At 46.0% G+C, this 27,996-nt stretch overlaps 2 protein-coding genes and 2 long non-coding RNA genes across 9 annotated transcripts in view; 2 read left to right on the forward strand and 2 right to left on the reverse strand.

The window, feature by feature from the left end:
* LOC112544868 (uncharacterized) overlaps nucleotides 1-27,996 on the forward strand; it is a 61,587-nt gene that overhangs the window by 3,289 nt on the left and 30,302 nt on the right. For 3 of the 5 annotated variants that reach the window (XR_016347907.1, XR_016347905.1, XR_016347909.1), the window contains exons 2-3: nucleotides 653-771; nucleotides 18,042-18,111. This is a non-coding gene — a long non-coding RNA (uncharacterized LOC112544868). Of the gene's footprint in view, nucleotides 1-652; nucleotides 887-17,904; nucleotides 17,963-18,041; nucleotides 18,112-27,996 lie in introns of all 5 variants that reach the window. The other 2 variants (XR_016347906.1, XR_016347908.1) reach the window with 2 other exon arrangements.
* LOC102444596 (zinc finger and BTB domain-containing protein 8A-like) lies at nucleotides 69-5,248 on the reverse strand. Its single transcript, XM_014570725.4, is given in 4 exon segments — nucleotides 69-829; nucleotides 832-940; nucleotides 1,820-1,989; nucleotides 4,294-5,248. Coding segments are annotated over 4 exon segments (1,449 nt in total). The 3' UTR covers nucleotides 69-614.
* LOC149521415 (uncharacterized) lies at nucleotides 895-5,397 on the forward strand. Its single transcript, XR_016347910.1, has 2 exons — nucleotides 895-2,017; nucleotides 4,937-5,397. It is a non-coding gene; the product is annotated as an uncharacterized LOC149521415 (long non-coding RNA).
* On the reverse strand, nucleotides 12,926-27,961 carry LOC102444818 (zinc finger and BTB domain-containing protein 8A). Of its 2 annotated transcripts, XM_075908967.2 has the most exons (4): nucleotides 27,679-27,942; nucleotides 25,726-26,719; nucleotides 19,521-19,690; nucleotides 12,926-17,367 (listed from the first exon to the last, which is right to left on the reverse strand). In XM_075908967.2, exons 1-4 carry the CDS (start codon nucleotides 27,937-27,939, stop codon nucleotides 17,035-17,037), a joined length of 1,758 nt encoding a protein of 585 aa, XP_075765082.2. In that variant the 5' UTR covers nucleotides 27,940-27,942; the 3' UTR covers nucleotides 12,926-17,034. The 2 variants fall into 2 exon arrangements, with proteins under 2 accessions (XP_075765082.2, XP_089629624.1); XM_089773498.1 differs by lacking the exon at nucleotides 12,926-17,367 and having other exon boundaries at nucleotides 19,547-21,946; nucleotides 27,679-27,961.

The raw sequence follows: 27,996 nt of genomic DNA on the forward strand, positions 1-27,996 counted from the left end.
CTAACAAAGGGTTTGAAATGAAGGGAAATGATTCATGCTTTCATCTGAACAGGAACTTCAAGGTGGTCTTGATTTATCATAAAATAAATTACTTTAATAGCTCTCTAGAGATTCCATTGTTTCTGGACAATTTTCAAAGGTCTTTACATTATAGGAAAAAAGTAGTTAGAAATTTCTGTGGACACAATGGAATGTAACTGTGCACACTAGATTGTATGGGAGCAAAATCGGGCCTACAGCCTTATTAAAAAGGATCTGTTATGATAAACTAAGTACATGTTGAACCTCTCTAGTCCAGCACCAGAGAATTTGCTGAATCACAGGAGGTCAATATTGTCTGGCAGCATTAGCAACACTGCCACTGCTTACTGGACTCTTAGGACACATTTAGGGGTAAATCAGAGCTAAATAACAGCACAGAGCACTGAGAGCCAGGACTGGTGGCTGTAAACAAACTTTATGGGCCTACAGGAAACTTGACCACATCCTTGATAAGTGGACCATGGATGCTGCTGGACCAGAGAGGTTCAACTTACAGATCATGGTCTTTTAATTGGCAAGCTGTAGTAAGTCATTGATGAGATGAGCACTTGTAGATTTTGCTCCAAATCCAGCTATCTAAGATTTGTTTCACTTTTTCCTTCTGTCTCAGCTGTGTGATCATCACTGACTTGTTGGATGACAAATTTATCAGGCTCCTCCTCCATCGCTACATCTGATCTGGGCTCTTCATCCAATGGCCACCCAGAAATTTTGTCTCCTACAGAGATAGTAAGAGGATGTTCTGTGTCTAAGTCATCACGACTGCTTTCAATACCTGCTTCAGTTAACAGTCATTACATAGTCTGTAGCGCCTTGTTCCTTGTTGAACCACATGTCCTGTTAGGTCAGTGACATGATTCTTGCATTTTCTGCAGATTAGTTTGCCTGCTTGATGTATCTAGAGAGGTGGAAAATAGAAAATATTAGCTTCCCATCCAAAGAAGGGCTAATAGAATTATATTTTTCTTTAGATATTATCATTTTTTATAAACTGAGAAATTCATTAATTGCCATAAAAATAAGTAAGGGGATGGATTATAAAACATGAAACTTCTATAGTAAGAACCAACAAAACTGCACTGATTTTTTAAAAAATAAAATCTATAGTACAAATATATTGGATCATGAACTAGCGTTAGATGAAAAGCTAGCTTTTGCCAGCTACTTTGAATTTGTGGCTGACTTGTTCTCCACAACTCAAATCTGTCATTTGAAGACCATTTTTTAAACTGTCCATTGGCTTTTTATTAAAGCCTTTTCTCTTAAATACTACTTTCCTTTTTTTTCTTTTCTTTTTTTTTTTTTTTTTTTAAAGAAAATGCTATGCTATGCCACCATAGTTATTTCTAAATTGTAGTACTTTTACATGTAAAAGGTAGTTGTCTTCACTGAAAAGGAAGTCCATATGTTTTGAGTATGAAGTCATATAGGTACATACCAGGTGTGGCACAAGTTTCTTTTCATGATGCCAAAAGGTCTCATCCATCTTAAAATGTAGGGTTAAAAGAGAAATTCCAGCTCTATGGTCTCTCGTTAATATAAAAGCCACGGTTATGCTACAATCAAAGGAGCTAATTTTAATGGTAAATTTGATAGGGAGTGTTCTGATGTAGACGCTCGTCTCAGTTTAGAAACTAAGATAAGTGAGACAACTCAATTATTTTATAGGCCACTGAAGAGCAGTAAGAAGAGTGATTGGCTAGTTCAGGATAATAAACCGCTGTTGCCAACATAATTTCATTTTTCAAGAAAGCCAATCTTTAGTCAAACAACATACTGTTTGGAAATGGCTACGTAGATGCTCTAATCTTGTGAATTTTTTCCCACATGCCTCACACGGGTAAGGTCGTTCGCCTGTGTGACATCGAAGGTGCCGCTTCATGTCCGCTCTTCGTTTCACAGTATGAGTGCAGAAGGGGCACTTGAATATCATCTTGGGTAGATCATCTGTTACAGAGAAAATCCTATTAATTAGGTAAACATTAAGTCCCTTCCTTAGATTATGGGAAAAGCTAACTTTTCTTCAACAAAAACTTAAAAAACAACGAATAGTCTAATAGCACCTTAAAGACTAACAAAACATGTAGATGGTATCATGAGCTTTCGTGGGCACAACCCTTCTTCAGATGACTGTAGTATTAAAAGTCCAGATCCAAGAATAAATAAGGGAAGCAAGTGGGAGAGGAGAAAAGACAGTGAATAGATTGTTCAGGTAGTTACAAGAGGCTGATAAGAACAATTAGCACCTCCGTTGTATGGTTGGTTAAGTCATTAAGATGGGGAAGGTAATGTGATTAAAATGTCACTTTAAGCAAGCAAAGAACCCAAAACATGACTGTAAGTCTCAGATCAAAGCCTATCACAGCTCTCTTACAACCACAGCCATTCAGATGGACTTTTGGTCTCAAGGGTCCCATTAGTATTTTCTAAACCAACTTATTTTTATTTCTCAATTTGTGAATACTTTTCAATATTGTACACATGAATATATAAAACTCTTCCATCTCCTATTTGACTAATGTTTAAGACATTTCCCGCACCCTAATTCATTGGCGGTCTTGTCACAGGCCAGCTCCTCAAGCCCAATACACAGGGAAAGCCTGGAATTACATTACATACACAAATTCAATTCACATGCTACTGGGCTTAATCGAGATTTGGGATGCTGGGGACTTTATCACTGAGGTGCTAACAGCTTTCTGAATGGTATCCTTCCTGCCTTAGCAATCTATCTACTGACTGATTTTTATCTGCTTTGGTCTAACACCCATTCTCCAGTAAACAGAAGGGGGGTGGGAAACAGCGTATCTTTCTCTTACCCTCCCCCCCTTCCTTTCTCCTATTTATTCTGAGTTTTCATATCCCCTACTCATAACTCCGGTCATCTGAAGAAGTGGGCTGTGCCCACAAAAGCTCATGATACCATCTACATGTTTTGTTAGTCTATAAAGTGCTACCAGATCATTTGTTGTTGTATTTTCTGTAACAGACTAACTTGGCTACCCACTGAAACTCTTCAACAATTTTGGTAGTTTTTCCAGTTCTTCAAAAGCATAATGCTGTGAATTGCAAAATTTCTGACATGCATGCAATATAAATGAGTCCGGACTTCAAATGTTTATTATTTAAATATTTTATTTCACACAATGTGGATAATCCATGCTATTTGTGCAAATTGCTGTTAATGTGTTTGCTTTCTTCTACTTGTTTATTCTACCTTTTATTGCACATGATAAACCTCCTTGAACCAATCCTGCAAACACTTATGCACCTAAACTGTATCTCTGATGTCAATAAGATTACTCATGTGTAAGTACATGAAGAGGCTATGTGTAATAACTTAAATACATAAGCTATTACAATAGCACATAACTATACAGCAATTGAGGCCCCTGTGCTAAAAGGTTCAGAAAAGAGCAACAAAAATTAAGTGTTTGAAACAGCTGCCATATGAAGAGAGATTAATAAGACTGATTTTTTTTTCAACTTAGAAAAGAGGAGACTAAGGGGGGAGGGGAAATATGCTAGAGGTCTATAAAATCATGACAGGTGTGGAGAAAGTGAATAAGGAAAAGTTATTTACTTGTTCCCATAACATAAGAACTAGGGCTCACCAAATGAAATCAATAGGTAGCAGGTTTAAAACAAGCCAAAGGAAGTTTTTCTTCATGCAGGGCACAGTCAACCTGTGGAACTCCTTGGCAGAGGATGCCACTTGTGTGAAGACCAGGACTTTATCTAGTTCTTTTTTGAACCCTGTTAAATTAATGGAGGAGAGGTCCATTGATGGCTGTTAGCCATGATGGGCAGGGATGGTGGTGCTAGCCTCTGTTTGTCAGAGGCTGGAAATGGGTAACAGGGTAAATGTGTTCTGTTCACTCCCTGTGAGTCATCTGGTATTGACTACAGTCGAAGACAAGATACTGAGCTGGATCGACCTTTGCTCTGACCCAGTATGGCTCTTATGTGCTATGGGTACATAACCATGAAACCATGCACATTGTAAACTGTCTTATTGCTCTGCTGAAGTCAAACCAGCTGAAGATCTAGCATCAGTCTTCTGGCTCAGAGTCAAGATGCCCACCCACTAGACTATATTGCATCTCACTCCTAATTCCTTAGGTGTTATACTATATTAAGAAATGGTAATGAAGCTTAAAGTAAAGCTCTGCTGATGCTCAGAATCTTTTCCAAGTGAACCCTGAGAAAAGTACAAAGATGGAAACTTTATAAAATGATATCTACAATTACCTTCATTCCAAACACCCATTACCCCTAGAATTGAGGGCACAGAGTAATACAGTTCATCTGCTTTTAAATCCATATTCACAGGAGAAGTTCTTGAAAATTCCAGCTGAGCAACTGACCATTTCTTTGGTATCGCTTTTGATTCTTGATCACATCGGTACCCAGTATCAGCAATGTTGTTCTTGATCTCAAACTGAATTTGCTCTTCATCTTCAGAAATATGGTTCCTCTCCAACGCATTGCAACTTTCACTGGCCTCATCAGGTGTGTTTGAGTTATATTTCAGAAAGCCATGGTGCTGAGACTTTCCTAAGCGCCGTTGGCGCTTTTTCACTGAGCCAAGCCTTTGGCCTCTGTTAGATAATTGTGTTTCTTGCTGTTGGACAATCATTTGTGAAGATGAATGGTTGCTGTTATCACTCCAGGAATGTTCGTTCACCATGCCTGCCTTTTGATCTGCCCTTAAATGAAAGTGGATGGGGTTGCTTTTAGCTTTCCTTCTTGACTTATTAGAAGGTGGGCAGTCAAATCCACTGTTGACTGTGGTGGCCGAGAGGGTGAAATAGTGTTCCTCCTCCTTTTCATTAATCTCCAGTGAGGATTTAATAAATGTCTTACACATGCTAAGAAAATCTGTCATCTGCAGATAACTAGCAGCTGACATCACTTCAATCACATTTTGACCCGTGAGAGACAATTTGCCTGAATAAACAAAGTCCAGAATAACTGTGAAGGTGGCAGGAGAGAAGACCTCAAAAGTAGCTGTCGTTGGCTGACTTGTCTCTCTTGAGCTCTGGGAAAGGCGCATTTTGAAAAAGCCACTGCTGGCAAACAGCACATTGCGATGGGCTTTGAAGACCTTCCCCTCCACCAGGATACAGCAGTCACAGAATAAGTCTTGCTCGCGCTGCTTGTTGAGTTGCTGCAGGAGATGAAACTGATGGGAAGAAATCTCCATTCCGGAAAGAAGGTAAACGGGAAGTATTGCTAGAAAACAAAGAATAATTGCCATCTTGACAGTCTTATCTACAAACCAAAGCTGCTGAACAAGTTCAAAAAACATTTTGCTCTTTAATAAAAGGATGCACAGAAAGCATCCAGAAGAGACATTAGACTATTTTGACAGATGCAATGCTTCAGTTCCAGCAGCCAGCTCTGTGCATGCATAGCCCTACCACTGAGCAAAACTCAATGAAAGCTTTAAAAAAAAAAAAAAAAAAAAAAAAAAAAGCTTTCAGATTCAGCAACTGCCTAGAAGAACCAGCCCTTTGACAGAGAGTAGGGTCGTAATGTTCAAGGCTGAGAGGGCTCCCTAGATCAGGAGTAGAGACCCTAAGGCCTAGGCTGGATGTGGCCCCTGACTTTCCTGGATCCGGCCCCCAAGGTTCAGGGCTTGGCCCGCTATCAGTGGGGAGCCTGTACTGGCACTCCATCACCCCCACCATCCTTACTGGAGCTGGAGCAGACACAATCTAGGTGCCTGGGCCCCGCAGCCTCTGGTGTGGGAGGGGAATGGGGGGAGAGTCTTTCTCTTGCTCAGTCCAGGGCCATGTCAGACGTTGTTTTGTTGTTTTTGTTTGGGTTTTGTGTTTTTTATTTGTTTGGGGTTTTTTTTGTTCTTGTGGGCGGGCCCGGCCTGATTTTTCTATGGCTCAGCAACCCCCTTTCTCAAAAAAGCTCCTCCATCCCCCTGCAGGAGCAGCCCTGCACGAACCGCAGCGGACTCCGCAGCACGCCCCGTGTGACCGGGCCCCTGTCACCCTCCGGAGTCCAGGACGCCCTGCGGGCGCTGCTCCCGCCCCAGCAACCCCAGAGCAGCGGGGCCCGTCTCCCAGTGCCCGAGAGGGGCCGGCCAGGCCGGGGCAGCTGCATCCCTCCAGCTCCGCCCGGGACCCGCGGTGCCCAGCCCACCCATGGCGCCCACGGAGGTCCCGGGGGACGCGGCCGCCAGCTCGCTCCGGGCTGGGGCTCCCGGCACCCCCGCGGCGCCCAGCGAGCTTACTGGCTGCAGAGCGGCGGGTGGGTGCAGGGCTTCCCGGGGCTATGTGTCCCTTCACCGCGATGGGCGTGGGACAGAGACGGAGCCGCCCGGCCCCAGGGCTGGGGACACAAAGGGGTAACGCACCGGCGTCCCCCTCAGCCCGCTGTCTCTGCTCAGGCTCGCCAGGTCTCCCCCCCCCCCCCCCCGCAGCAGCTGATGTCGCTGTGCCCCGCTAGGCTTGGGCCAAACTCAGGGTGTAGCCAAGGAAGCTTTCTGGGGTGAGGAGGAGAAAACCTGCGGTCGATATACGGGCTCCTGGGTCTGGTGTGAACGAGGAAGCCTGAGCTTCCACGCAGGGGTGTGAACCCAGCAAGCCCTAATAGCGGAAGTATGAGGGGGCGCCCCCAAAGCAATTAGTAGCCGGCCTGCTGCAGCCTTAATCGACAAATCAAGCCTTTGAAGGGGTGCCCCCTGTTCTTCAGCTAAGGGGAGCCAAGGGGGAAGCTGCTGTGTCCTTCGCTGCTGTTTGCATTGACCATGCAACAAGATGAACCGAGAAAACCAACGTTAGGCCTTTGGCCTTCCAAGCCTGACAGCTTTCTTGGTGGCGGCTTGTCCGGATTTTTTTAATCAAGTAAAAACACTACGTGATGTAAAGAAGAAACTTTTTTTACTTTGTCTTTCCAGTGTGACTAGTTCTCAAAAAATGAGGAGTACAGCATCTTTCGAAAAATCGCCCCGTTGTCGGAAAAACTGCATCTAAACTATGATTTCAGTTTTGAAATGGTGCTTATTTGAAAAGCACCAGGACGTGATTATGCAAATGAGGCGTGGGATATTTAACTTCGTTTGCACTTTTGAAACATCTAATTTACATCCCTCTGCTGGCAGAGGGGTGTAGTTTAGATGTAGCCCCAGTAGCTAGTTTGATTCTGGGTATTTTTCTTTAAAAAACAATACTGGCAAAGTAATGTGGTGTAAAAGCCTCTGCGTATTAGCATAACAATTAGTCCCAGTTTTGCAGTTGCATAGAGTGAAGTGTGGACAATTAACATGCATACATCCTTTAAAAAAAGACCCATAAACTCTTAGTGGAAATGCAGAGGGGAGGAAAGAAACTTCATGTAGTAGATGAGATTTGGAAGTTTTGAGTTCACAGCTGTACACTTCTTGCTCGAATTATAAAAAGATCATTTTTCTTCTGTCCATAATTTTGGTTTAGCAAATGGGTACTTCCTTTGTAGTGTTCCAGTAGTAGTAGTTCACTGTCAATCTTCCTCAGATATAAAAAAATTGATGCCCGATTCTCTTTTTTAATGCTTCACCTCAGCTGGAATCCCAGCAGTCACTGTTATAGTTTGTAAGAAACATATTGAAGTCACCAGGCTTGCTGTGGAACTCTGACCCTTAGCAGCCATTGCTAAATGGAAGACAGCACTTCACACTTAATGTAGACCTTTTTGTATTTTTATGTCTGTCTATCTGTATCTCCTTTGGGGTGTGTAACACTCTGGCTACATTTCAGCATTTTGTGAACAAAATTTTCTGGGACATGCTGGTTCCATTTTGTTATTTAGATTCCACTAGTCTCCAAAAATCAGAAACACACACACACACACACACACACACACATCCCGGGAGCCGGGAGCACACAGCCCCCTCCCCCCCCCCCCCCAGGGAAGGCAATACATTTGCCTTCTCCTACTTCACCAGAATGATTTCTATGCCACACTGAAGAAATGTGAATTTGACAAGGACACTATCAATTTCCTCAGTTACATTTCTCCAAGGGGGCCTGTCATGATTGAGGGTTAGCCAGCAGCCTGGGGATTAAGGGGTTAACTACACCTAGCCAGGTGGAGTGACCAGTAGGAATGTAGGTGGGACTTTCAAACTGGGACAAAGGAATGACAGGGCCTATCAAGACAGCCTGGGGAAAGTGTATGCCCTCACTACATGGAACGCTGAAAGGATGTCAAGGGAGTTTAGCAGTTTCTTGGATTTGCCCATTTTTTGCTGGCACTTCAGGATTTTCCTAGCTAGTGTCGCTGATAACTGCACTCCTCCAAAACAGCTTCGTTTTGTCTGGTTGGCAGAGATACGATCAGCCTTCAATCAGCGAAATAAAGCTTTCGTTCAGTGCCTGTTATGGGGCATTCAGACTCTGCCAAGTCTTTTACTGAGGAAACAGATACTTCAAACTTCACAATCAGGGCTGTGCTTTTGCAAAATGTGCCCCTCCCCCAACTACCATCTTTGTGTCTATTATTCCCATTAACTATTGCTGAGAAAATGATATCTGGGACAAAGAGCTGCTTGCCATTAAACCAGCATTTTAAGAATTAAGATCTGATTTAGGGGGGCGTGGTGGCAGTCCAGGTCCCTATAGATTCAAAGAACTTAGAGTACCTTTGAATGGCCCATAATCTTAGTGGCAGATCTGTTGGCTGCCTTTACCAGGTTTGATTTCATTATCACCTACCGCCCTGGGTCACACAATGGGAAAGCAAATGCCCTTTTCTCCCAAGGACAAATACACCAATCTGAACTCTGCTTCTCAAGTCACTATTCTAGGATCAGCTAATTTTGTGGAATCACAGTCAGAGCGTGCTGTCCCTTATTCAGTCACTACTCCCAAAAGAGCAGCAAGTGGCCAAAATCTGTCACATACTTAATACCTCTGTGACCCTGTTCAGCTTGGACTTCCTTGGGCAGGATGGTTTACTCCTGTATCACGAGTGGTGCTTTTACATTTCAGAAGGTCAGCTCAGGAGTATGGAGAATATGCCAGGGTGTACTTGCGGCTGTCCTGCCAGAACTCACAACATGGTGGTGCAAAGTTTCTGATGGCCAAGGGTGAGTTGGGGGTGGGGGGAAAAGAGAGGCAGCACTAGGAACCTGTTATCAGAGCAAGTTCCCACGTCAACTGCTTGTTCTGCTCTAGCTGATGCCCACCCAACTCACCCCTGGTGCATCATATCAAGTTGGTGGACTTGATTATACAACCACCTTGCTTGCCACGATACACCATCATCCTAGTAGCAGTTGATCTTTTCACTCAGATGGTACTTTTTTCCCCACTATCTCCACCATTAAAGAAAAAGACTCCCTGTGACAGGGTGCCTGCCCTGCACTGGCCCTTTAAGACCAAGACTCAGGCCCTGAGCCGGGGCTGGGAACAGAGAGGCCAGCTGAAGCTGTTAGGCTAGTGAGAGCCCAGCTGGCAGCTATATAGAGAAGCACAGTGCTTAGGAAAAAGCCAATGAGGAGCTGACTGCGGAGGAAGCAGGAGCTCCCAGGAGGGAGACCCGCTGGGGATAGCCAGCAAAGGCTAGGAGAAGGCCAGCTAAGACTCCCCTGGCTAGGGGCCGGAGGCAATGCCCAGGGTTTGGAGGCGGATCACAGCGTGGCTTAGGTAAGCGGGGCCGCGGAGATAATCCCAGTGCCAAGGATGAGCAACCCACACGGACTGTAACTTGCCCTGAGAGGGGCTAGATGAGGATAGTCAGGGGGGCACTGAGGAATGGTGGGGGACCTGCACCCTGACACTCCCCTTTCCTAAACCATGTTTTTCATTTCCACAGATTGCCAACTAGAATAGCGCCTGAGTAGGACCCACAATTCACTCAGGGCACGTCTACATTGCACATTTATTTGGCTACGTCTAGACTGGCAAGATTTTCTGCAAATGCTTTTAATGGAAAAGTTTTCCGTTTAAAAGCATTTGTGGAAAAGAGCGTCTAGATTGGCACGGACACTTTTCCGCAAAAGCACTTTTTGTGGAAAAGTGTCCGTATCAATCTAGATGCGCTTTTGCACAAAAAAGCCCCGATCGCCATTTTCGTGATTGGTGCTTTTTTGCACAAAACAAATCTCAGCTGTCTACATTGGTCCTTTTGCACAAAAGCTTTGCGCAAAAGGGACTCTTGCCTGAATAGGAGCAGCATAGTATTTCCGCAAGAAGCACTGATTTCTTACAGTAGGAAGTCAGTGTCCTTGCGGAAATTCAAGTGGCCAGTGTAGACAGCTGGCAAGTTTTTCCGCAAAAGCAGCTGATTTTGCGGAAAAGCTTGCCAGTCTAGACACAGCCATTTCAGAATAGGATATTTTGGAAGAAATACCCTGAAATAGCTTATTTCGAAATAGCGCTTCTACACTAGAGAAGCCATGAAATTAATCCAAGGCAGGCTCCCCGAATGTGGACGTGCTACCTCAATTTAGAGCACCAGGAAGCACTGGTGAGTAATTACTTTGAATGACCCTGGAGAGGAGCTATTTTGAAATAGCAATTTTGGAAGAGGTGTTTGTAACGGTGCAGTCGGGGTTCCCCTGATTCTGCACACCCACAGCAGCCAGAATAGTCTCCGCCAGCCAGCAGAATAGAGAGGGGTTTATTGATTATTTTTTTTCCAGAATACAGCCCAGCATAGACGTGATGTGGCAATAGGAAGGGGGACTAGGATGTCACAGACCCCTTAAGGCGGGTGCCTGAGCCCCTAGTCCAAGCCCCCTCCCTAGGCTGTCTCCATCATGTTTCCAGCCCCAGACTAACTCTCTCTCCTCCCACGTACGTACTTTGTTCCAACCTCCTTCCCTCCCCCCAGTCAGAACAGCATCTGGGCCCCTTGCTGGGCCGTGCTCACAGACAGGGCCAGTAGGGGACAGACAGCCCAAGCCTAGGAACCAGCAAGATGCCCCCCTACATCACACTGTTATTCCTCATGGAATGAGGTTTACAGAAGTCAGAATAAGCTGTCATTTCGAATTTATTTCAAAATAATGGCATTGCTGTGTAGATGCTCACATTGTCCTATCGGAATAACAGCCATTATTCAGAAATAACACTGCTGTGTAGATGCACCCTTGCTGATTTTGGCACAGCCTCCTGGAATCGAACTCTTCACCTACACAGCCTGCCATCGGCAAACCAATAGGCAAATGGAGCAGGTGAATCAAATCCTCAAGCATTATCTTCAGAGCTTCCTTAACTCTCATCAAAAGGGCCAGATCACTTTCCTGCAATATGCCAAATTTGCTTAAAATAACTCCCTTCTATATCTCCATCCATCACAGTCCATTGTATGGCCATTCAAGTTTTCACTGTTTCCATTTAGTTCATCTTGTTGCAACAGCTCTCATTTCCCACCTTCACCAAATTTTCAAGGAACTGGGAAGATGCCAAGGAAACATATAAGCATCATGCTGATGACTGTCACCAAGTTGCACCAACACTTAAACTTTATTCCCCAGGGTGTCTGCTAAAAATCTCATCCTCCCACCCATATGCCAAATTAGACCATCAAAATTAGGCCTGTTCAAGATTACTGACACATCACCTGGACAGCATGCAAAAAACCAGCTGTCTAAATCCCTGAAAGTCCACCCCGTTTTCCACATGCCTCTCCTCCCCAAAGCCCTACCCAGAAAATCCTTTCCCTGTGGACACTGTGGTGTCCAACATGCTAGCCACATGTGGCTCTTTGGCCAGTGGAGTGTGGCTAGTTGGTTCAAAAAATTTACATTTTCAGAATAAGGTGGCTAGTTCACTACAATGGTAGCCACTGTAGCAGGCTACTGCTTCAGAATGAGTTGGACACCACGGCTCTGGCAGCTCCATTGCAGGGAGGTTCAGGGTTAGGCTGCGTATAAAGTCTGAGAAATCCTGGATTCTACGTGACTCTGAGGTCAACTTTACTACCTGGTAGAGCAGGATGATGGCCTTGAAGAAGGATCTTGGGAACCAGAAGGGAATGTCCGTGCTCTGGATCTCACACTCACCTTTCGCCAGAAAGACAAGGCCTTCCTACCATTGGAAGGCACCCTTGGTGGGGGAGGTACTGTCAGAAAAGTCTCCTAACACACTAGACATAGTTGAGCCTAAACAGGAGCCCCTTAATTGATAGAGGGGGGTGAGCTAATTACTACTGAACCCAGAGTTTACCGACTGCTCCACACATTCCCTGCTGGCAGCTGGGTTCCATCCGGCTTCCTGTGCTCGCTCTTGCTCTTTCCCATCCTTAAGTTCCTGACAAAGTCTCTGGCTCAGGCTTTGGTTTCTGAGCCCTGACTCATCCTCAGTTCGGCCACTTTTCCTTCATGTCCTTTAGCCCCACTCTAACCACTAGGCCTGGCTACGGCCATCGCTCTGACCTTTGGCATGACCGCCCACGTTCCAGTCAGGTCCTGGACTGTTCGGAGAGGATGTCAATGAAACAGTTGTAAGCAGCCTCTGTAGGGTGTTTCAAGGGGCAGGAAGTCAGCGGATTTGTCTGTGGTCTGGCAGAGTGCCAAGAGGAAAGTAATACAATCAGCTTTTGCCAGATACGTTATTTTTGGTATTGAATGGGCCCGTGAAGCCAGCAGGTTCTCAGCCCCATTTCTAGTACAATTCGCTCAGCCAGGGCCCTGCTTTTATTTTCTGTGCAGAAAGGGAAGGGGTTTCTGAAGAAGAGTGGTGGGACATTCCCATCTAACATGCAAAGAACGTCATGAGAGGAGATGTTTAAAAAATTAGGACCATTTACATTTGGAAAAAGGAACAGAGGGAACATGATAAAAGGAATGTAAAGTGATGAATGACAGCGTCAGGCACTTCTGTTTACCCTGTTTTGTGGTACAAAAATGTGAACAATAAATCAAATTTAAAAAGGCAACAAGTATAAAACCGATACTTTAAAATACAAAACATGATTTACCTGTTGAAATCACTGCCTTGAGATAGTCTCATAAAAATAAAAAATGTGGAAAACTCTACAAACCCTTGTGTGTCCGGACATAGCCAGCCACAAACTGCCTAATGTCAGGAAGAAATTTCCCCTCACATGAGGTTTTTCCGTAATTGTCCATTAGAGGGGTTTTGTACTCTCTTCAGAAGCATCTGGAGATAGACCAATGTTCACGTAATCAGATATCCGGATTCAAACCAGCATTTCCACGTTCCAAAAAGAAAACCCCCTCAGGCCCAATAGACTCGATACCAGGGCCACGTCTTCACGCACCGTGCCGGTGTTCAATTTAGTGGATCTAGTAAAGTCCCATAAATCAAATGCTGAGGCCATCTCTAAGCAAGGCCTGTACTCCTCAAAGCTGCGAAGAGTAAGGGAAACCAACTGGAGCATTTTCTCCCATTGGCCTCCTACTGTGTGGCCACTGCCATGCTCAGCTTAAGGTAAACCAACTTATTTTGTGTAGCTAGAGTTGCATACCTTAAACCCACCTTCCTGGTCTAGATGTCCTCAGTGGATGAAACCCAAGTAACGTGGGTGGTCCTAAAACACCCTCCCTCCCCTCCTCTGTTGTGATCGATCACCCAATATTGTGGCCGAGAGGGCTCTGCCATGGAGATTTTATGGTGACAGAACTGTTTTCCTTCTTACCTATAAATCAGGTTTCTGTTCCCCAATTACTGAGTGAATTGCCGCTTGAAACCCTTCCATCACTCTATACACATTCCTTTGCTAGGTCTGAAAGTTAGTATGGGGTGATCAGAGACTATATTGCAAAGTATTTACTCGTAATAAAAGTTTTGGCAGAAAAGGAAGAACTTGGTTTGGATTTTTTGCCCCTGCCAGCCAGTACAGGAGTTTTGTCAAGGCGGAAAACTTCAAAAGTTTTCTGTGCAGTTTCAGAGCAAACCTCCTGTGCAAATTTCTGCGTAAAAAGGAACATAAGTACACCACGGAGAGCAGGGGAAAAATCTGGAATAACCAAAATTAAAACCTCCTTTCACTTGTCAGAATTCACCTATGGGGATCCCCAGGGCTCGCCAAGCGGCGGTGAGCCCCGCTCGCCAGCCGCATGGTTCGGCACGCTGCGCACGTGCAGACCATGCTGCGCCGGCTTGTAATCTACTTGCCACGGGCGAGTAGATTACAGTAACTGTCGAGCCCTGGTTATCCCATTCTGCCATATGAGAGAGAACAGACAACTTTCTTTGGAGGAAGTTAATACTGTTTCTGAAGCAGGCAAAAGTAAACGAGGGTATTCCTCTTCCTAGCATCCTCATCCCTAGACCTAGGGATGGCCTAGACGGTGCTTGGTCCTGCCATGAGGGCAGGGGACTGGACTCAATGACCTCTCCAGGTCCCTTCCAGTCCTAGTATGCTATGATTCTATGCTACTTCTGGACTGCACTCATTCTCTGCCAGCGTGGACATGTAGAACCCAAACTATGATCTCCAGAAAGGCCTCAGTCAGGTTTCCATTTAACATTCCTGCTAGCCACCAGTATTTCCCCTCCCCCCTCCCAAAAAAATAGCTGATCTCTCAGGTAATGCAGATATCAAATTAAGATAATGCAGCTTTACATAAGGGGATTTCAAGTAGTGCTTTCTTAAAAGATGTAAGTGGTAGAGCGATTATAATAGTACACTTTTGTAACGTTGCTGTAATTAATCCAGACTTCAGGCAAGCATGCTTATTGATACAGTGCAAAGAAATAAAACCTGCAATTTACTATCAGAGAAAAATTCAGACAAGAAAGACTTCTAGAAAATAGAAATGTACAATCCTGCACCCATTGAAATAAATTCTATCAGTAATTTTCATAAGGGCAGGATGAAGCTTTTAATAATGATGTTAAATTATCTTTTAATTATCCAACTCCAGATTATTTCTGTCTAACATGCATGGGTTTGTTTCATGTTTGCAGTGCTGGTTAACTCATTCACTGTATCAGAGAGTAAAAGCGGCTTATTTTGTTTCTGCAGCAGTCTCTGGTTGGCACTTATCACCTCTTGTATTCTAACTGGAGACAAAGTAACAAATTGCAAATATTGTTTTCAGTGCATATTGTTCACTGGTGCTTCGTATAACTGAGAAAGCTCAGGAAAAGATTACTAGGTTTGTTTGGTAACTGAATGACTTTGGGAACATTAAGTTACGTGGACCTTTTAACTCACCAATTCAAACTGAGTACAGACCACTGTATATTCAGTGGCTTAGGACCGTAACTAATACCAACTAATTTTACATTAGGGATATTAAATTTAGTTTGATGAACTAATTGACTAGTTGATAAGCAGGGGAGCTGCAAGGGGTTAGATCCTGACCCCAGGAGTTAACCCCATTGTGGCGCTGGCTTTTAAAGATATTAAGAGCCAGGAGGCTTTTAATACCTTTAAAAGGCTGGTGTGCAGCACTGGGGACCAGACGCAAGCTGGGACAGTTGATTTGTGTTTATTGCGCCGGGTCCCTCCCCCACTGCACTTCTGCTTTTTAAATGCATTAAGGGCCTTATAGCTCTTAATACATTTTAAAAGTGGGGGCACAGCATCTAAGACTGGGTACGAGCTGGGAATCAGCTGATTCCCAGCTCACGGCTGGTGCCCGTTACCCCTCTGCCCTCTCCTGCCTCCAGTGGAGACGGTGCTGGGCGGAAGCGATTTTTAAGTCGGCTCCCCCCAGCATCGGCTCCTGCTTCCCCTTCTTGCTGCCTCTCTCTGATAGAGGCAGCAAGGGGGAGGGAGAAGCAACCAGCTGAGAGACTAGTCGACAATCCGATAAGCTTATGCTGATCAGATAGTCATGTAGTTGCTTACATCCCTAGTATACATGTTAGTTAGCTGTGAAACCATTGTTGATAACTTAAGGGAAGGCTTAAGAGGGGAACTAGCATGAAGGCTAAAACAACCCTTTCGCCTTTGAATTTCCTTTCCAAGTAGCATTACTAAAGGCAGTTTCTGTTCTTATAACTAACAAACCTCACTCATGATGGGTGAGGTACTAACTTTTATTGGATAAACATCTGTTGGTGAGCGCGACAAGCTTTTGAGCAACATAAAGTTCCTCTTTTGGTCAGAGTCCTGTGTGGCTCAAAAGATTGTCTCCATTACATACAATTCTCAGTCATGTCGGTTTGGCACTTTAGAGAAGTTAAAAAAATTTTTTTTAAATTATTTTATAAAAATTGCTTTCCTCAGCAGTTAACAAAAGACTGAGTAAGTCTGATGGGAAGAAGGAGTATTCCCGATTTTTAGACTGAATAAACATTTAACGGTATGAGTGAATGATTTTGGTCAGCCATCACTTGATCTGTCATGCATTTACTAGAAGTTGTATCCATTTGTTTATTTTCTGGGCAAAGATTTCTTGAATGAATGGTCTAATTTTTTTTTTTTTTTTTAAGAAGAAATTTTACAAAAAAAAAAGTGCTTTTCCCAATATGTGCGCTATCACATCTAAAACATTTTATATACAATATTTCTGAAAGCTCTGCCTGGCTTCTCTAAACTGGATATCAAGACATTATTATAGAAGGGCACCCTCATTTCTGGATTTTAAAGAAGATTTTTTCTTATGTTCTACACTGAGCTACCTTCTTGTACTGTGCTGTCACCAGGTGATCCTGGCTATAATCCCCCCACCGCCATGCCTAGAAAAGTTTTAAAATAGGGTAATTTACAATGAAGTGTGAAATTTGTCTTAAAATGTTTTTACCCCTCCCCACAATGAAAAAAGGGTTTGCGAAAGGGACCCACCGTCTGCTATAAAGAGTTATTTTAGTACGTCAGATTCATTGTTCATCCATTATTCCATCTCAGGATGAATTCTAATGAGCAAAATGTTGATACTTTGAGTAATGAAATTCAAAATGGACTCAGTGGCATGTCCATAAATGCATGCAAATTTAGACAAGTTCATAAAAAGCCAATGTAGTAAGTAGATCTTTGTATAGTAAGAACAGGCTGGTTGGGAACGAATGGTCAAGACACAGGAAGTCAATGTAGGAGGGGACATTTCACTAATTTTCAGTTCACTCACAACTACCTAATATTTGGCTTTACTTCCTGTTCTTCTGCTTCATCGTCACTGTCATCAACCTGCTGGATGACCAAGTCGGTAGATCCATCTTCCACAATCTCCACATCCGACCGGTTGTCTTCGCTGTAATTCCACCTAGAATCTTTATCCCCGTCTTGTGGAAAGTCAAGTTGTGGTTCGCCATCCAAGTCAATGCGGATGCTGTCTATGCCCGCTTCAGCCAGACACTCGTTACAGAGTCTGTATCGTCTGGTCCCCTCTTGGACCACTTGCCCTGTAAGCTCAGTCACATGGCGTTTACACTTCCTGCAGATTGGCTTGCAGGCCTGATGAATCTGTGGAAGTTGAAACAGACAAAAGCTGGTGCTTCACAAGTTTAAAAACTAAAGAAATTCATTTAGGCGGATTTAAATAAACCAACAGCGTAGCACGAAAGGAGATTTCACAGGGGAGCCAAAAATGTTACATTATGACCTCAGTACTACAAAGCATTTGCCTTTTTTGAAAAATTCTTAGTCTAAAGTTTATAATTCTGTCTGCAAGGACAGGCTGGGTTGGGAAATTACATTGTTAATGTTAAGGATCAAGACAGCGTACATAAAATCTACCCCACCCACAAAGGAACTGAATTCTGGCTAAATAGTGTCATAATTGAGAATTAAAAACAAAACAAAACAGCAATAAAGCATTGTGATTTGTTACTTAAGTAGCATGACAGAACCATGCTCACTCAATAATTTGGTATTTCGTTTTCAAATAATAATTTTATCTGGTACATTTTGTAAGAGGGAGAACATATTGCTTGTGTGCATTTTTAACACAGTTTTTTGTTAGAAAGCACCTAATTCCATCTTTCTGTGTCTGGCTTGTAGATCTAGGATTACAGACACAATTTTCAACCTGACAGGATCCAAAACATGAATCTAATAGGTAACAAAGTAATTGTTCATTCATGAAGATGGATGTAGGATTAATTCCTTAAGTGTAAATAACAAGGTTTTTTTTCCAGATATAACTTTCCCAACAATGAGGAGATGCCATATGTGTATGAAAAGCTATTAGCTTTGTCCTGAAACGAGGTAAGCAGACAGTTAGTGAAATCCTCTAGCTTGAGTGGTAGCTTTGTATTTTTGGAGGGGATGGGAGCAGGAGGAAGTAAAAAGCTCACTGTGTCTAGTCCTCGGCCACTGCTCTACGTCTTTACATAGTAAACTTTTTGGGGTATGTACTGGGGATGTAAGAAGTTGTTTCAAAAGGTAACCCTGTTTCCAGGGAGCCACAGTGTGTGACCAGCCACAGGGGGACCAGGCCAGTCACAGACAGGGGCTGCTCCGGCCAGCTGGAGCAGCTCCTGCCTATGGTGGGCCCTGTGGGGCTGAAGCAGCCCCCTGCCAAGAGTGGAAGAGGAGCTGCTCCAGCCCCTGTCGGTTAATGGGAACTGGTAAGCCTCACCCATTAAAGGTGTGGATACCAGTTACCCAGTTAGCCTTTTAAACCCCCACGCTGTACATTAGACTGTTGTAAGTCTTTTTAATCTATGTTAAGGGCCTGAAGGACAACCGTGAAAAGGAAGAGTCTAGGATTTTAATTAGCATCATGAAGCACTATTAAAATGATAGCGCGGCAATTGCTTAAGAAGTCTAAAGGGTTCTAGTGCTGGCATAGCACTGTTTATCCCTCTCTAAAGAGCGTGGTCTTCTGGGATAGCTTTTTGCCCAGCTGTTACACATGCAACAGCTCCCCCTTCCAGCCACTGGCACACCTGTAGCTGCTCTAAGTCTTCCAGCCAACCTGCCAGATTCCTCTCCTCCTTCTGCTGACATGTCTCCTTTCTCAAGTATTGCAGCCTTTCACCGCATCCCACCAGTTTTACCTTATTCCCAAATTCATGTATTTTTTAAAATTAATGAACAAGAATTAAATAAACAAACCCCCATATTTAAAAAGAGCTAAACTACTAGCGTACTCACACTTGAGGAGAGTCGGTATTTTCAGTTTTACTTTAGGTATTGTCAAATAAGTGGGTCTGTTTGTTTCCTCATTTATATGCTGCTTTTACGTAGCAACAAGGAGAGAGAGAACGCACACGCGTGCAGAGTGATTTTTTAAGACAAAGAAACTGATGTGGCAGCAGGAGTGCCAAAAACTACTTTTCCGCTCCTTTTAAGTGACATTCACACATCTCCAAAGGGCTCATATTAGTGGTATGCTCCAATCAGAGGTCGGAAATTGTACATAGCACTTTTGCAAGCCCTGTAAGCTAGGATGAAATGCATCCCCTTTCAAAAGGATTACATTTCTAGTCAACATGTTTTTAAAACCACAAGAATCTTGTTTTAAATTACTATTGCTTTAAGAAAACTGGCATAACCACACCAGGCAGATTGAATAACTTAAAATAAGATGCATCCATACAGCATTGTACTCCAAAACATACACTTGTACACACACGCAATGAAGCCATGCAGTCGGTGTCTCAAATACATACTGTTCGAAAATGGCTACTTAGGTGGTCTAGCCTGCTAAATCTTTTTCCACATGCCTCACAGGGATAAGGTCGCTCTCCTGTATGGCAACGAAGGTGGCGCTTTAGGTCCGCTTTTCGCTTCACCACATGGGTGCAGAAAGGGCACTTGAATCTCATCCTGGGCAGATCATCTGTTACAAAACAATCCTATTAAAAATCTGGAAAAAAAAGAGTCATCACAAATCCAAGCATGCGAGATTCCGAAAGATACTTTACGAAAGGGACCAGCGCGAGCCGAACTGCATGTCTGTTTCATTCTGAAAGAGTCAATGAACCCCACCCAGTCAACCCTTCAGTTCCACAGGTGGTCGGCTTTCTCATGTGAAATCTGTAGCTACAGGATAAAGGAGAAGGACTTCGCAATGGGCTGTATTAAAGCGGATAAGAAGAAATAAAGAATATTGACCTAACCTGCTGGATGAAACGAGGGCACCACTGAGGTTTATTTGGAAGGCTTAGTGTTTATAAGCCAGCCTGCACAAACACTTTGATTGTGGTAACAATGGAGTTTGGTCGAAATAGCTATCTTATAATTCAGCTGCTCTCTCTGTAATGTGTGTGTGTGAAAAAAACCAGCTTCTCTACTAGTTATACCAGGCCTGGGCAAAAATACCGCCTTTAGGCTGCATCTGGTTCACCAAGCCACCAACTATAGCCTGTGTACACCACGAGGAGCTCCAGGAAGGCTCCCCGCTTGCCTCGCCCCACTTGAACACCGCTCAGAAACGTGGCTGCGGGGCAGTTTATCTTTAAAAACCTTGAGCCCGGAGGGGAGGGGGAAGGCTTCAAGTGCTGCTCCTGCCCTCAGCACAATCCCATTGGTCAGTTTCTGGCCAGAAACTGACCAATGGGAGCTGCCTGTTTGAACAACAGGCAGCCATGAAACATCACACCCCCCTCCCTCCCCTCCTGGGCTCATAGTTATTCACAAAGCACGTGGCTGCAGCTGTGGAGGCTCCTTGCCTGCCTGAGAAGCTGCTGGACTGCTGGCTGGTAAATCTCCTGGCTAGAGCCTGCCTTTGGTGCTGCAGCCTTCCCCAACCCCCTGCCCCAGATAACAATCCCCATCTGCTCTAGCTCACAACCAAACCCCTGCACCCTCTCCTGTACCCCAATTCCCTGCCCTAGACCACAACCCAAGCCCATGCACTCCAGTCCTATGCTCCGGGTCACAACTGCCTCCCTCACTCCAACTCCCTCCTGCAATCCACTTCCTTACTCCAAGCTCCCTTCTGCACCCAATCTCCATCCCAGACCCCACACCTCCACCATTAATATGGAAGAGTGCGGCCCTTGACCACTTTCCAAATTCTTGGAGCGCCCCCCCATCCAAAACTATTGCCCACCCGAGTTATACTGTACAGCCTCACTGTCAACCTGCCAAGATAGAAGAACTGAGGTGTAAGCAGGCCCGCCAAGGGGGGGGGCAGGGACAGGAGGAATAAAGGGGGCAACTATTTGAAAGGGAATGGCACCCAGAGCCCTTCAAAAACTGACACCAGAGTGCCATGTGGCACACTCCAGGCAGCCCTGAGGGTTCGAAGGGAGGTGAAAGAGGGACACACCACAGCCCAGGGGACACAAAGCCGGCTACCCTAGCCCTGCCCCTTCCAACAGTGCAGAGCTGCTCCCCCAACACCCTTCCTTGCCCAGGGACCCAGTGAGGCTACCGGCTCCCCTGGCCATAAGTACACAAAAGTTGTTTCGTGCCTCAAAAAAAAAAAAAAAATTCTGTTGAAATGCCAAAGCAGTAACAAGCAAAAAGTGTCAGGGAATTAACCTAAAAATTGGGAGAGAATCCCCAACAATAGCAACTAGCTACATAGCACTTACATAATACTTTCCACCGGCAAATAAGCATTATTATCCCTATTTTACAGATCAGCAACTTGAGGTCCCCGTCCTTCAAAAAAAAGACTTTTTTTTTTTTTAAATGCTTTATTAACTGCAAGCATGTGGCTAGTCCTATTGACATCAGCATTCATAGGACTCGGACCTAAATGGCTTGCCTATACAGTGAGTCAGCTGCCCAATTTGAAATAAAACCCATGTCTATACCCTTCCACTACTTTATAAAGTTGTCACCACCATGACCTTCCTCTTTTCCTCCTCAGGCGCTTAACATGATAAGAGCAGAGGGAATGTTAGTTGACTAGTATCATGCAATTAAAAGTAAAATAGTTTTGAGGGCCTTCTCTTGGCACAGATCTTGCTGGGCAGGAGTAAACTTGCCTATAGCTTGATTTGAGTGCGAGGTTTAACAGTAAACAAGGGTGTAACAAGCTGTGAGCTGGAGATGGCATTCTTTGGGCTTCTTGAGGTAAGTGGGATCATGCTGAACTGATAAGCTCGAAATGAGGATGTCAGCGACTGGTCCTGTACAATGTCTAAGCCAATTAGAGTCAAGAAGCACAGATATTAGTACTAGGAAACCGTATACTGCGTGATAACCTCGATTCTACACCCTATCATCCTGAACCTAACCCCGTGTCTGGGCCTGGTTAGCATGGGCATAGAGCTGTTACTTTCTAATACAGTAACTTGAGTGACCAGATGGAGTCAAACTGAGTTTTTGGGTCCCATACATTTGTTCTAGAACTGGACGAGTTGTTCTGGATAAGTCAAATGGAGGAGGCTCGCTTCAGTCCCTGGAAAGATCATGGAGGGAATCCGCAACGAATCCATTTTGAAGCACTTAGAAGAGGGGAAAGTGATCAGGAACAGTCAACATGAATTCACCAAGGGTAAGTCATGCCTGACCTACCTCGTCATAGAAGGCAATTGGGTAACTGGCTCTGTGGAAGGCAGTGGACATGATATACCTTGACTTGAGCAAGGCTTTTGATACGGTCTCCACGGTATTCTTGCCAGCAAGTTAAGGAAGTATGGATTGGATAAATGGACTGTAAAGGTGGATAGAAAGCTGGCTGGGTTGTCAGGCTCAACTGGTAGTGATCAACGGCTCGATGCTGGGTTGGTATCAAGCAGAGTGCTCCAAGGATCGGTTCTAGGGCCAGGTTTGTTCATCTTTATTCATGACCTCGATGAGGGGATGGATTGCACCCTCAGCAAGTCTGCAGATGACACTAGCTAGGGGAGGGACCCTATCCCTACCCTCCAGCATAACCTAGGCAAACTGGAAGATTGAGCCAAAAGAAATCTGATGAGGTTCAACAAGGACAAGTGCAGAGTCCCGCACTTAGGACAGAAGAATCCCAATCCCTTCTACAGGCTGGGGACCGACTGGCTAAGCTGCAATTCTACAGAAAAGGATCTGGGGATTACAGCGGATGAGAAGCTGGATGAGTCAACAGTGTGCCCTTGTAGCCAAGTAGGCTAACGGCAGATTAGGGTGCATTAGTAGGAGCCATGCTGGCAGATCTAGAGAAGTTATTATTCCCCTTTATTCGACACTGGTGAGGCCACATCTGGAGTACTGCGTCCAATTCAGGCCCCCCAATTCAGAAAGAATGTGCATTGGAGAAGGTGCAGCAGAGGGCAACCACAATGATGAGTGGCTGGAGCACATGAGGAGAGGCTGAGGGATTTGGGCTTATTTAGTCTACAGAAGAGAAGAGTGACGGGGGATTTGATAGCAGCCTTCAGCTACCTGAAAAACAGGAGAGTTCCAAAGAGGCTGGAGAGAGGCTGTTCTCAGTAGTAGCAGATGGTAGAAAAAGAAGCAATGATCTCAAATTGCAGTAGGGGTGGTCTAGCCTGGATATTAGGAAAAACTATTTCACTGAAGCACTGGAATGGGTTGCCTAGGGAGGTGATAGAATCTCCATCCTGGAGGTGTTTAAATCCCAGCTTGATAAAGCTCGGGCCGGGATGGTTTAGTCGGGGCTGGTCCTGCTTTGGGCAGGGGGTTGGACTTGATGACCTCCTGAGGGCTCTTCCCACCCTAGGATTCTAAGAGGTCTTTCTGACACCTTTCACTTCCTCCAGGAATCTCTGATCGATAAATCTTAAAAGATCCTATATCTGAACTCTAGTGTTTAGTTGTCTGCCACTCCAAGCTTGAATTGTGTAACTATACGTATTCTCTGGAAGACTGTCTCTACTGCCCACTAGTAAGCAGAACATTACATTTAATAATGCCCAATAACTAGAACCAAAAGGAAGAAGTGATAAAACAAAAACTCACAAGAGAGACCAATTATCTACTATATATTTGAGAGTTTGTGCATCTGTCTGTGTGTCCGTCCTCGAGTTCATTTGTTCAACAACTCCTCCTAAGTGGTAAGAGCTAAGACCACCAAATTTGGTAGGCAGCTTCCTCTTATGACAACTTAAAGGAAGGTCAGGGTTTGGTTGCGCCAGGACAATGGGATATACCTGGAGTTCGATTTTTCTCATATAACGGAAAGAGAGGGGTCTGGTAGGAGGGACAGTTGTATTCCAGAAGGACGGGGTGGTAGGAGAGCAACAAGGGGCCAGAGATGGGGACTGGGACAACCCCACTGTGAGCCAACAGTGATGAAGAAAGGGACAGCTATCTACTATATATATATTTCAGTTTGTCTGTCTCCCAGCTGTGCCCACTGCAGCAGCCAGGGGCTATGTCTTGCACGAAAAATATGCAAATGACACTGTGTGGAATATCATCGAGCCTCATTTGAATACCTAATGAGCCCCCATTTTTGCAGAAAAGGCTCTTGCGCCAGAAGGAGCTGTCTACACGGCCCCTTCTTGGGCAAGAAAACCCCCTCTTGCGCAATGCCGTTATTCCTGAAAATAATCGGCATAGCGGCATTGCGCAAGAGGGGTTTTTCTTGCGCAAGAAGGGGCCGTGTAGACAGCTCCTTCTGGCGCAAGAGCCTCTTTCGCAAAAATGGCGGCTCATTAGGTATGCAAATGAGGCTCGGCAAGATTCCACGCTTAGCCTCATTTGCACATTACTCACGCAAGAAGCCACATGTGCAAACGTAGCCATGGAGAGGTGCTTCTCACCTGGCCCCAAGCTTCTGCAGTAGGAGAGGGCTGGTGTTGTCCTCTCTCCCCTGGGCAGCCTGCAGACTGAACCCCTCTTCCCCAACCCCATCCACAGCAACTATTCAAATGAAGAAAAACTGAACTTAGTTGAGTTAAGAACCTGAGCAACACTGGATGAATCTTCTATTTAGAGTACAGTTTCAAGAGCTGTTTTGGGAAATACAGATGTACGAGAAGTTTTAGTCAGCAGAAATACATTTTAGAAGAAGTCATAAAGCTTGAAACCTGAAAAAGTTGGCCTCATTTAGCTGCCCATCTCTGCCAAAGTTCTAATACTTCTATAAGAACTTAATAAGATCCTATATTCCTTTTATAGGGGAAAAAAAAAGCCCACTTTGGTTCCAACTTGAAAGAGTAGTCTCGGATATTCTCTGTACTAAAGAGAGAACTTTGGCTAAAAAACAGCTACTCAGTTTCTTTTCCATAAACAGCTCATAGTTCATACGATGGAATTATGTATGCACCTGACTGCTCTACATCCTGAGGATCCTTGTGGACAGCTCCGCAAAGACTTCTGCTCAGCATGCAACAATGGTAAAACACCACAAGTATTACAATGTAAAAAGGAAAGGATTGAAAACTACTATGAAGAGCTAATACCATCAGCTGGTACACTCTCCCTTGGAATAGTGTATTCAGTTCTGGACACCATATCTCCAAAAAGATACTGCAGAAATAAAAAGGAGTACAAATCAACAGAGCTAAAGATTTACCCTTGCTGAGAACCTACCCCAGGGTCCCAATGGTTTGCTAAATACCTTCAATGCATGATTTTGTGTTTCTGTGTCTACCTAACGGCACAGGGGTTAATGCGATGGAATTAAAGCGGGAGAGGAAAAAGTGAGAGCTCTAATTCTATGACACTCACCTCATTTTGGAATCCTTCCAAAGCTTGAGAAACCAATTCAGAACTTGGTGACTTACAGTAGAGAGGTACCGTTCATGCCATTACAGAATTGGACCACTTAGGGAATATTATTTTCCAATCCTGCATTTGTAGGCAATGCAGCTGAACATATTCCCTCCCCCTGCCTTTTGGACACAGTCAGATATTTTTCCCCATCGACAGAGCTGGTGATACATGTTTTCCATTGCAACTTTCACCCAGTAAAAATTCAAACATCATCTTTGAAAGAAAATGAGGAGAGAGGTACAAATGACCAACTCTTACCTTCAGCCCAGCTCCCCATTACACCTAAAATTGAGGGTATGTTGCCATACTGCTCATCGGCTTTTGAGGACTTTGACTTGCTAGAAGAATGGGGTGATTCGTGTTCTTGCTGTGTCACAACCAAGCTCCTTGGCATCACCTCGGACCCCTGACCATACTGGTACCCAGCATGGGCAGAGTCAATTTCTGTGTCAATTTGGACTTCCTCCTCAGATGGAGAAAGGTGGCTAGGAGGGTCTGCGGATCGGTCTTCAAGCTTGCTTGACTTATAATGGGGAACGTCGGAGGATTGTTGCAATCCCAAATGTCTAGTCTTTTTGATAGACTCCTGCCTTTGGTCATGTTTGGCCAACTGCTGCTGCGCATTTCTCTGCGAAGCTGGATAGTAGCTGAAATTGCTCCAAGCATTGCCACTCATCACGCAAGTCCCTTGATCAGGGTTTAAGTGAGAATGAGGGGGGCTGTTTTCCGTTCTCCAGTCAGCCCCATACAAGCAGGAGCGTTCCACGCCATTGGAGTTCACATCTTTGTCCGACAGGCTGAAATACCGATCCTTCTCCTTCTCACTGATGTCCAGGGAGGACTTGATGAACGTCTTACACACACTAATAACGTCAGTCATCTGAAGATAGCTGGCAGCCGACATGACCTCAATCACATTGTGGCCAGTGAGGGAAAGTTTGCCAGAATACACAAAATCCAGAATAACTGTAAACGTGTCAGGAGAAAAGGCCTGGAAGGTAGCAGTGGTTGGCTGACTCGGATCCTTTGAGCTCTGGGAAAGGAGCATTTTGAAATAACCACTAGTGGCAAACAGCACATTGCGATGGGCTTTGAAGACCTTCCCCTCCACCAGGATACAGCAGTCACAGAACAAGTCTTGCTTGCGCTGCTCATTGAGTTGCTGCAGGAGGTGAAACTGATGGGAAGAAATCTCCATTCCAAAAAAAACAAAAAAAAAGAGGGGGCAGGGGGGCAAGCAGGAAGCCTTGCTCTGCAATAAAGAACAGTTGCAAGCGTGACAGGCTGCATGTAAACCAGAGGGGCTGCCACCAATTCCAAAAACAGGTGTGTTTTTAAGAGCCCATTCGTTCTCAAACCCACAAGAGCCCAGAGAGGGGAGGCGCAGCCCTGACTCCACGCCGCATCCTCTGGCCAGAGGGGACCGAGGCGGCGGAGAGAAGCAGCCGCACACAACTCGCCCTGGACACCAGCTCCCCGCACCGGGACATTGGCGGAGGGCGCCGCCACTCAGCGCGCGCGTCCAGCCCGAATTGGTCCTTCCCCCCGCGGGAGCCAGGGGCGCCCGACGGCGCCAGACACGCCCGCCCAGCGCAGGGGGCAGCGCCTAGCGAGGGAGAGACCGCGGCAGGCGGGGCCGGGCGCTTTCCTCCTCCGCTCCCCTAGCGGCCGGGCCACCAGCGCCCGAGAGAGGCTCGGCGGAGCTGCGCCCCCCAGCCGGCCGCTGCGCCATGCGCCCGGGGACACCAGCCGGCCGCTGCGCCATGCGCCCGGGGACACCAGCCGGGCGGACAGTGCCCGCTTGCAGGGCGCGCCTGCACCCGCTGGCGTGTGTCCATCCGGCTCCCGCCTCTCTCCCCCTTTGTGCAGCCCCGCCGCGGCTGCTGCCCGCCTCGCACCCCCCGGCCCCCTTCGCCCGGCTCCCCGCCGCCCCGCTCCCCAGCCAGCCCTTTGTTGCCGGCCCCTCGCAGCCGCGCCTCGGGCTGCAAATGGCGCCCGCCGAGGTCTCTGCAGACGCCGCTGGCTCCGGGGCGAAGAGGCGGCCCCCGAGAGCAGCGGGGCCCCGGGGGCGGCCGCGTCAGGGCCCCAGCCCCCTGCGCGCAAGGCAGCCGGCGGCAGCGCCCCACCGCCCCGTGCAAGCGGCTGGCTGCGGGGCCCGTTCCCAGCCCGCAACGCCCAGTCCGGCCCGCCGGCTGCGGGGCCGCCACTTACCGGCCGGGCTCCGGGCGGAGCGGGAGGTGGGTGCGGGATCCCCCAAAGCCCGGCGCGGGGCGCTCGGTGGCTCGGATGCAGCTGGCGGGTCCCGCCGCCCCAGCCCGCGGAAGCCCGAACGGGAGAGAAACAAAAGGGATTTGCTGACGTGGGCGTCGGACAGAGACGCCCGAGGGCTGGGGACACAATTAAAGGGGCAACGCACCGATTGCAGGCGCAGCCCAGCAGCTTCCGCTGCGCGCCTGGCGGTAGGGGCTGCATTTCCCTCTGCTCCCCCTCCTCCCCTGCAGCCCTCTCCAGCCCGAGCCGCTTCCTCCC

The sequence above is a fragment of the Pelodiscus sinensis genome, chromosome 26 (assembly GCF_052426305.1).
Source record: "Pelodiscus sinensis isolate ZL-2025 chromosome 26, ASM5242630v1, whole genome shotgun sequence".
Lineage (NCBI taxonomy): Eukaryota > Metazoa > Chordata > Testudines > Trionychidae > Pelodiscus > Pelodiscus sinensis.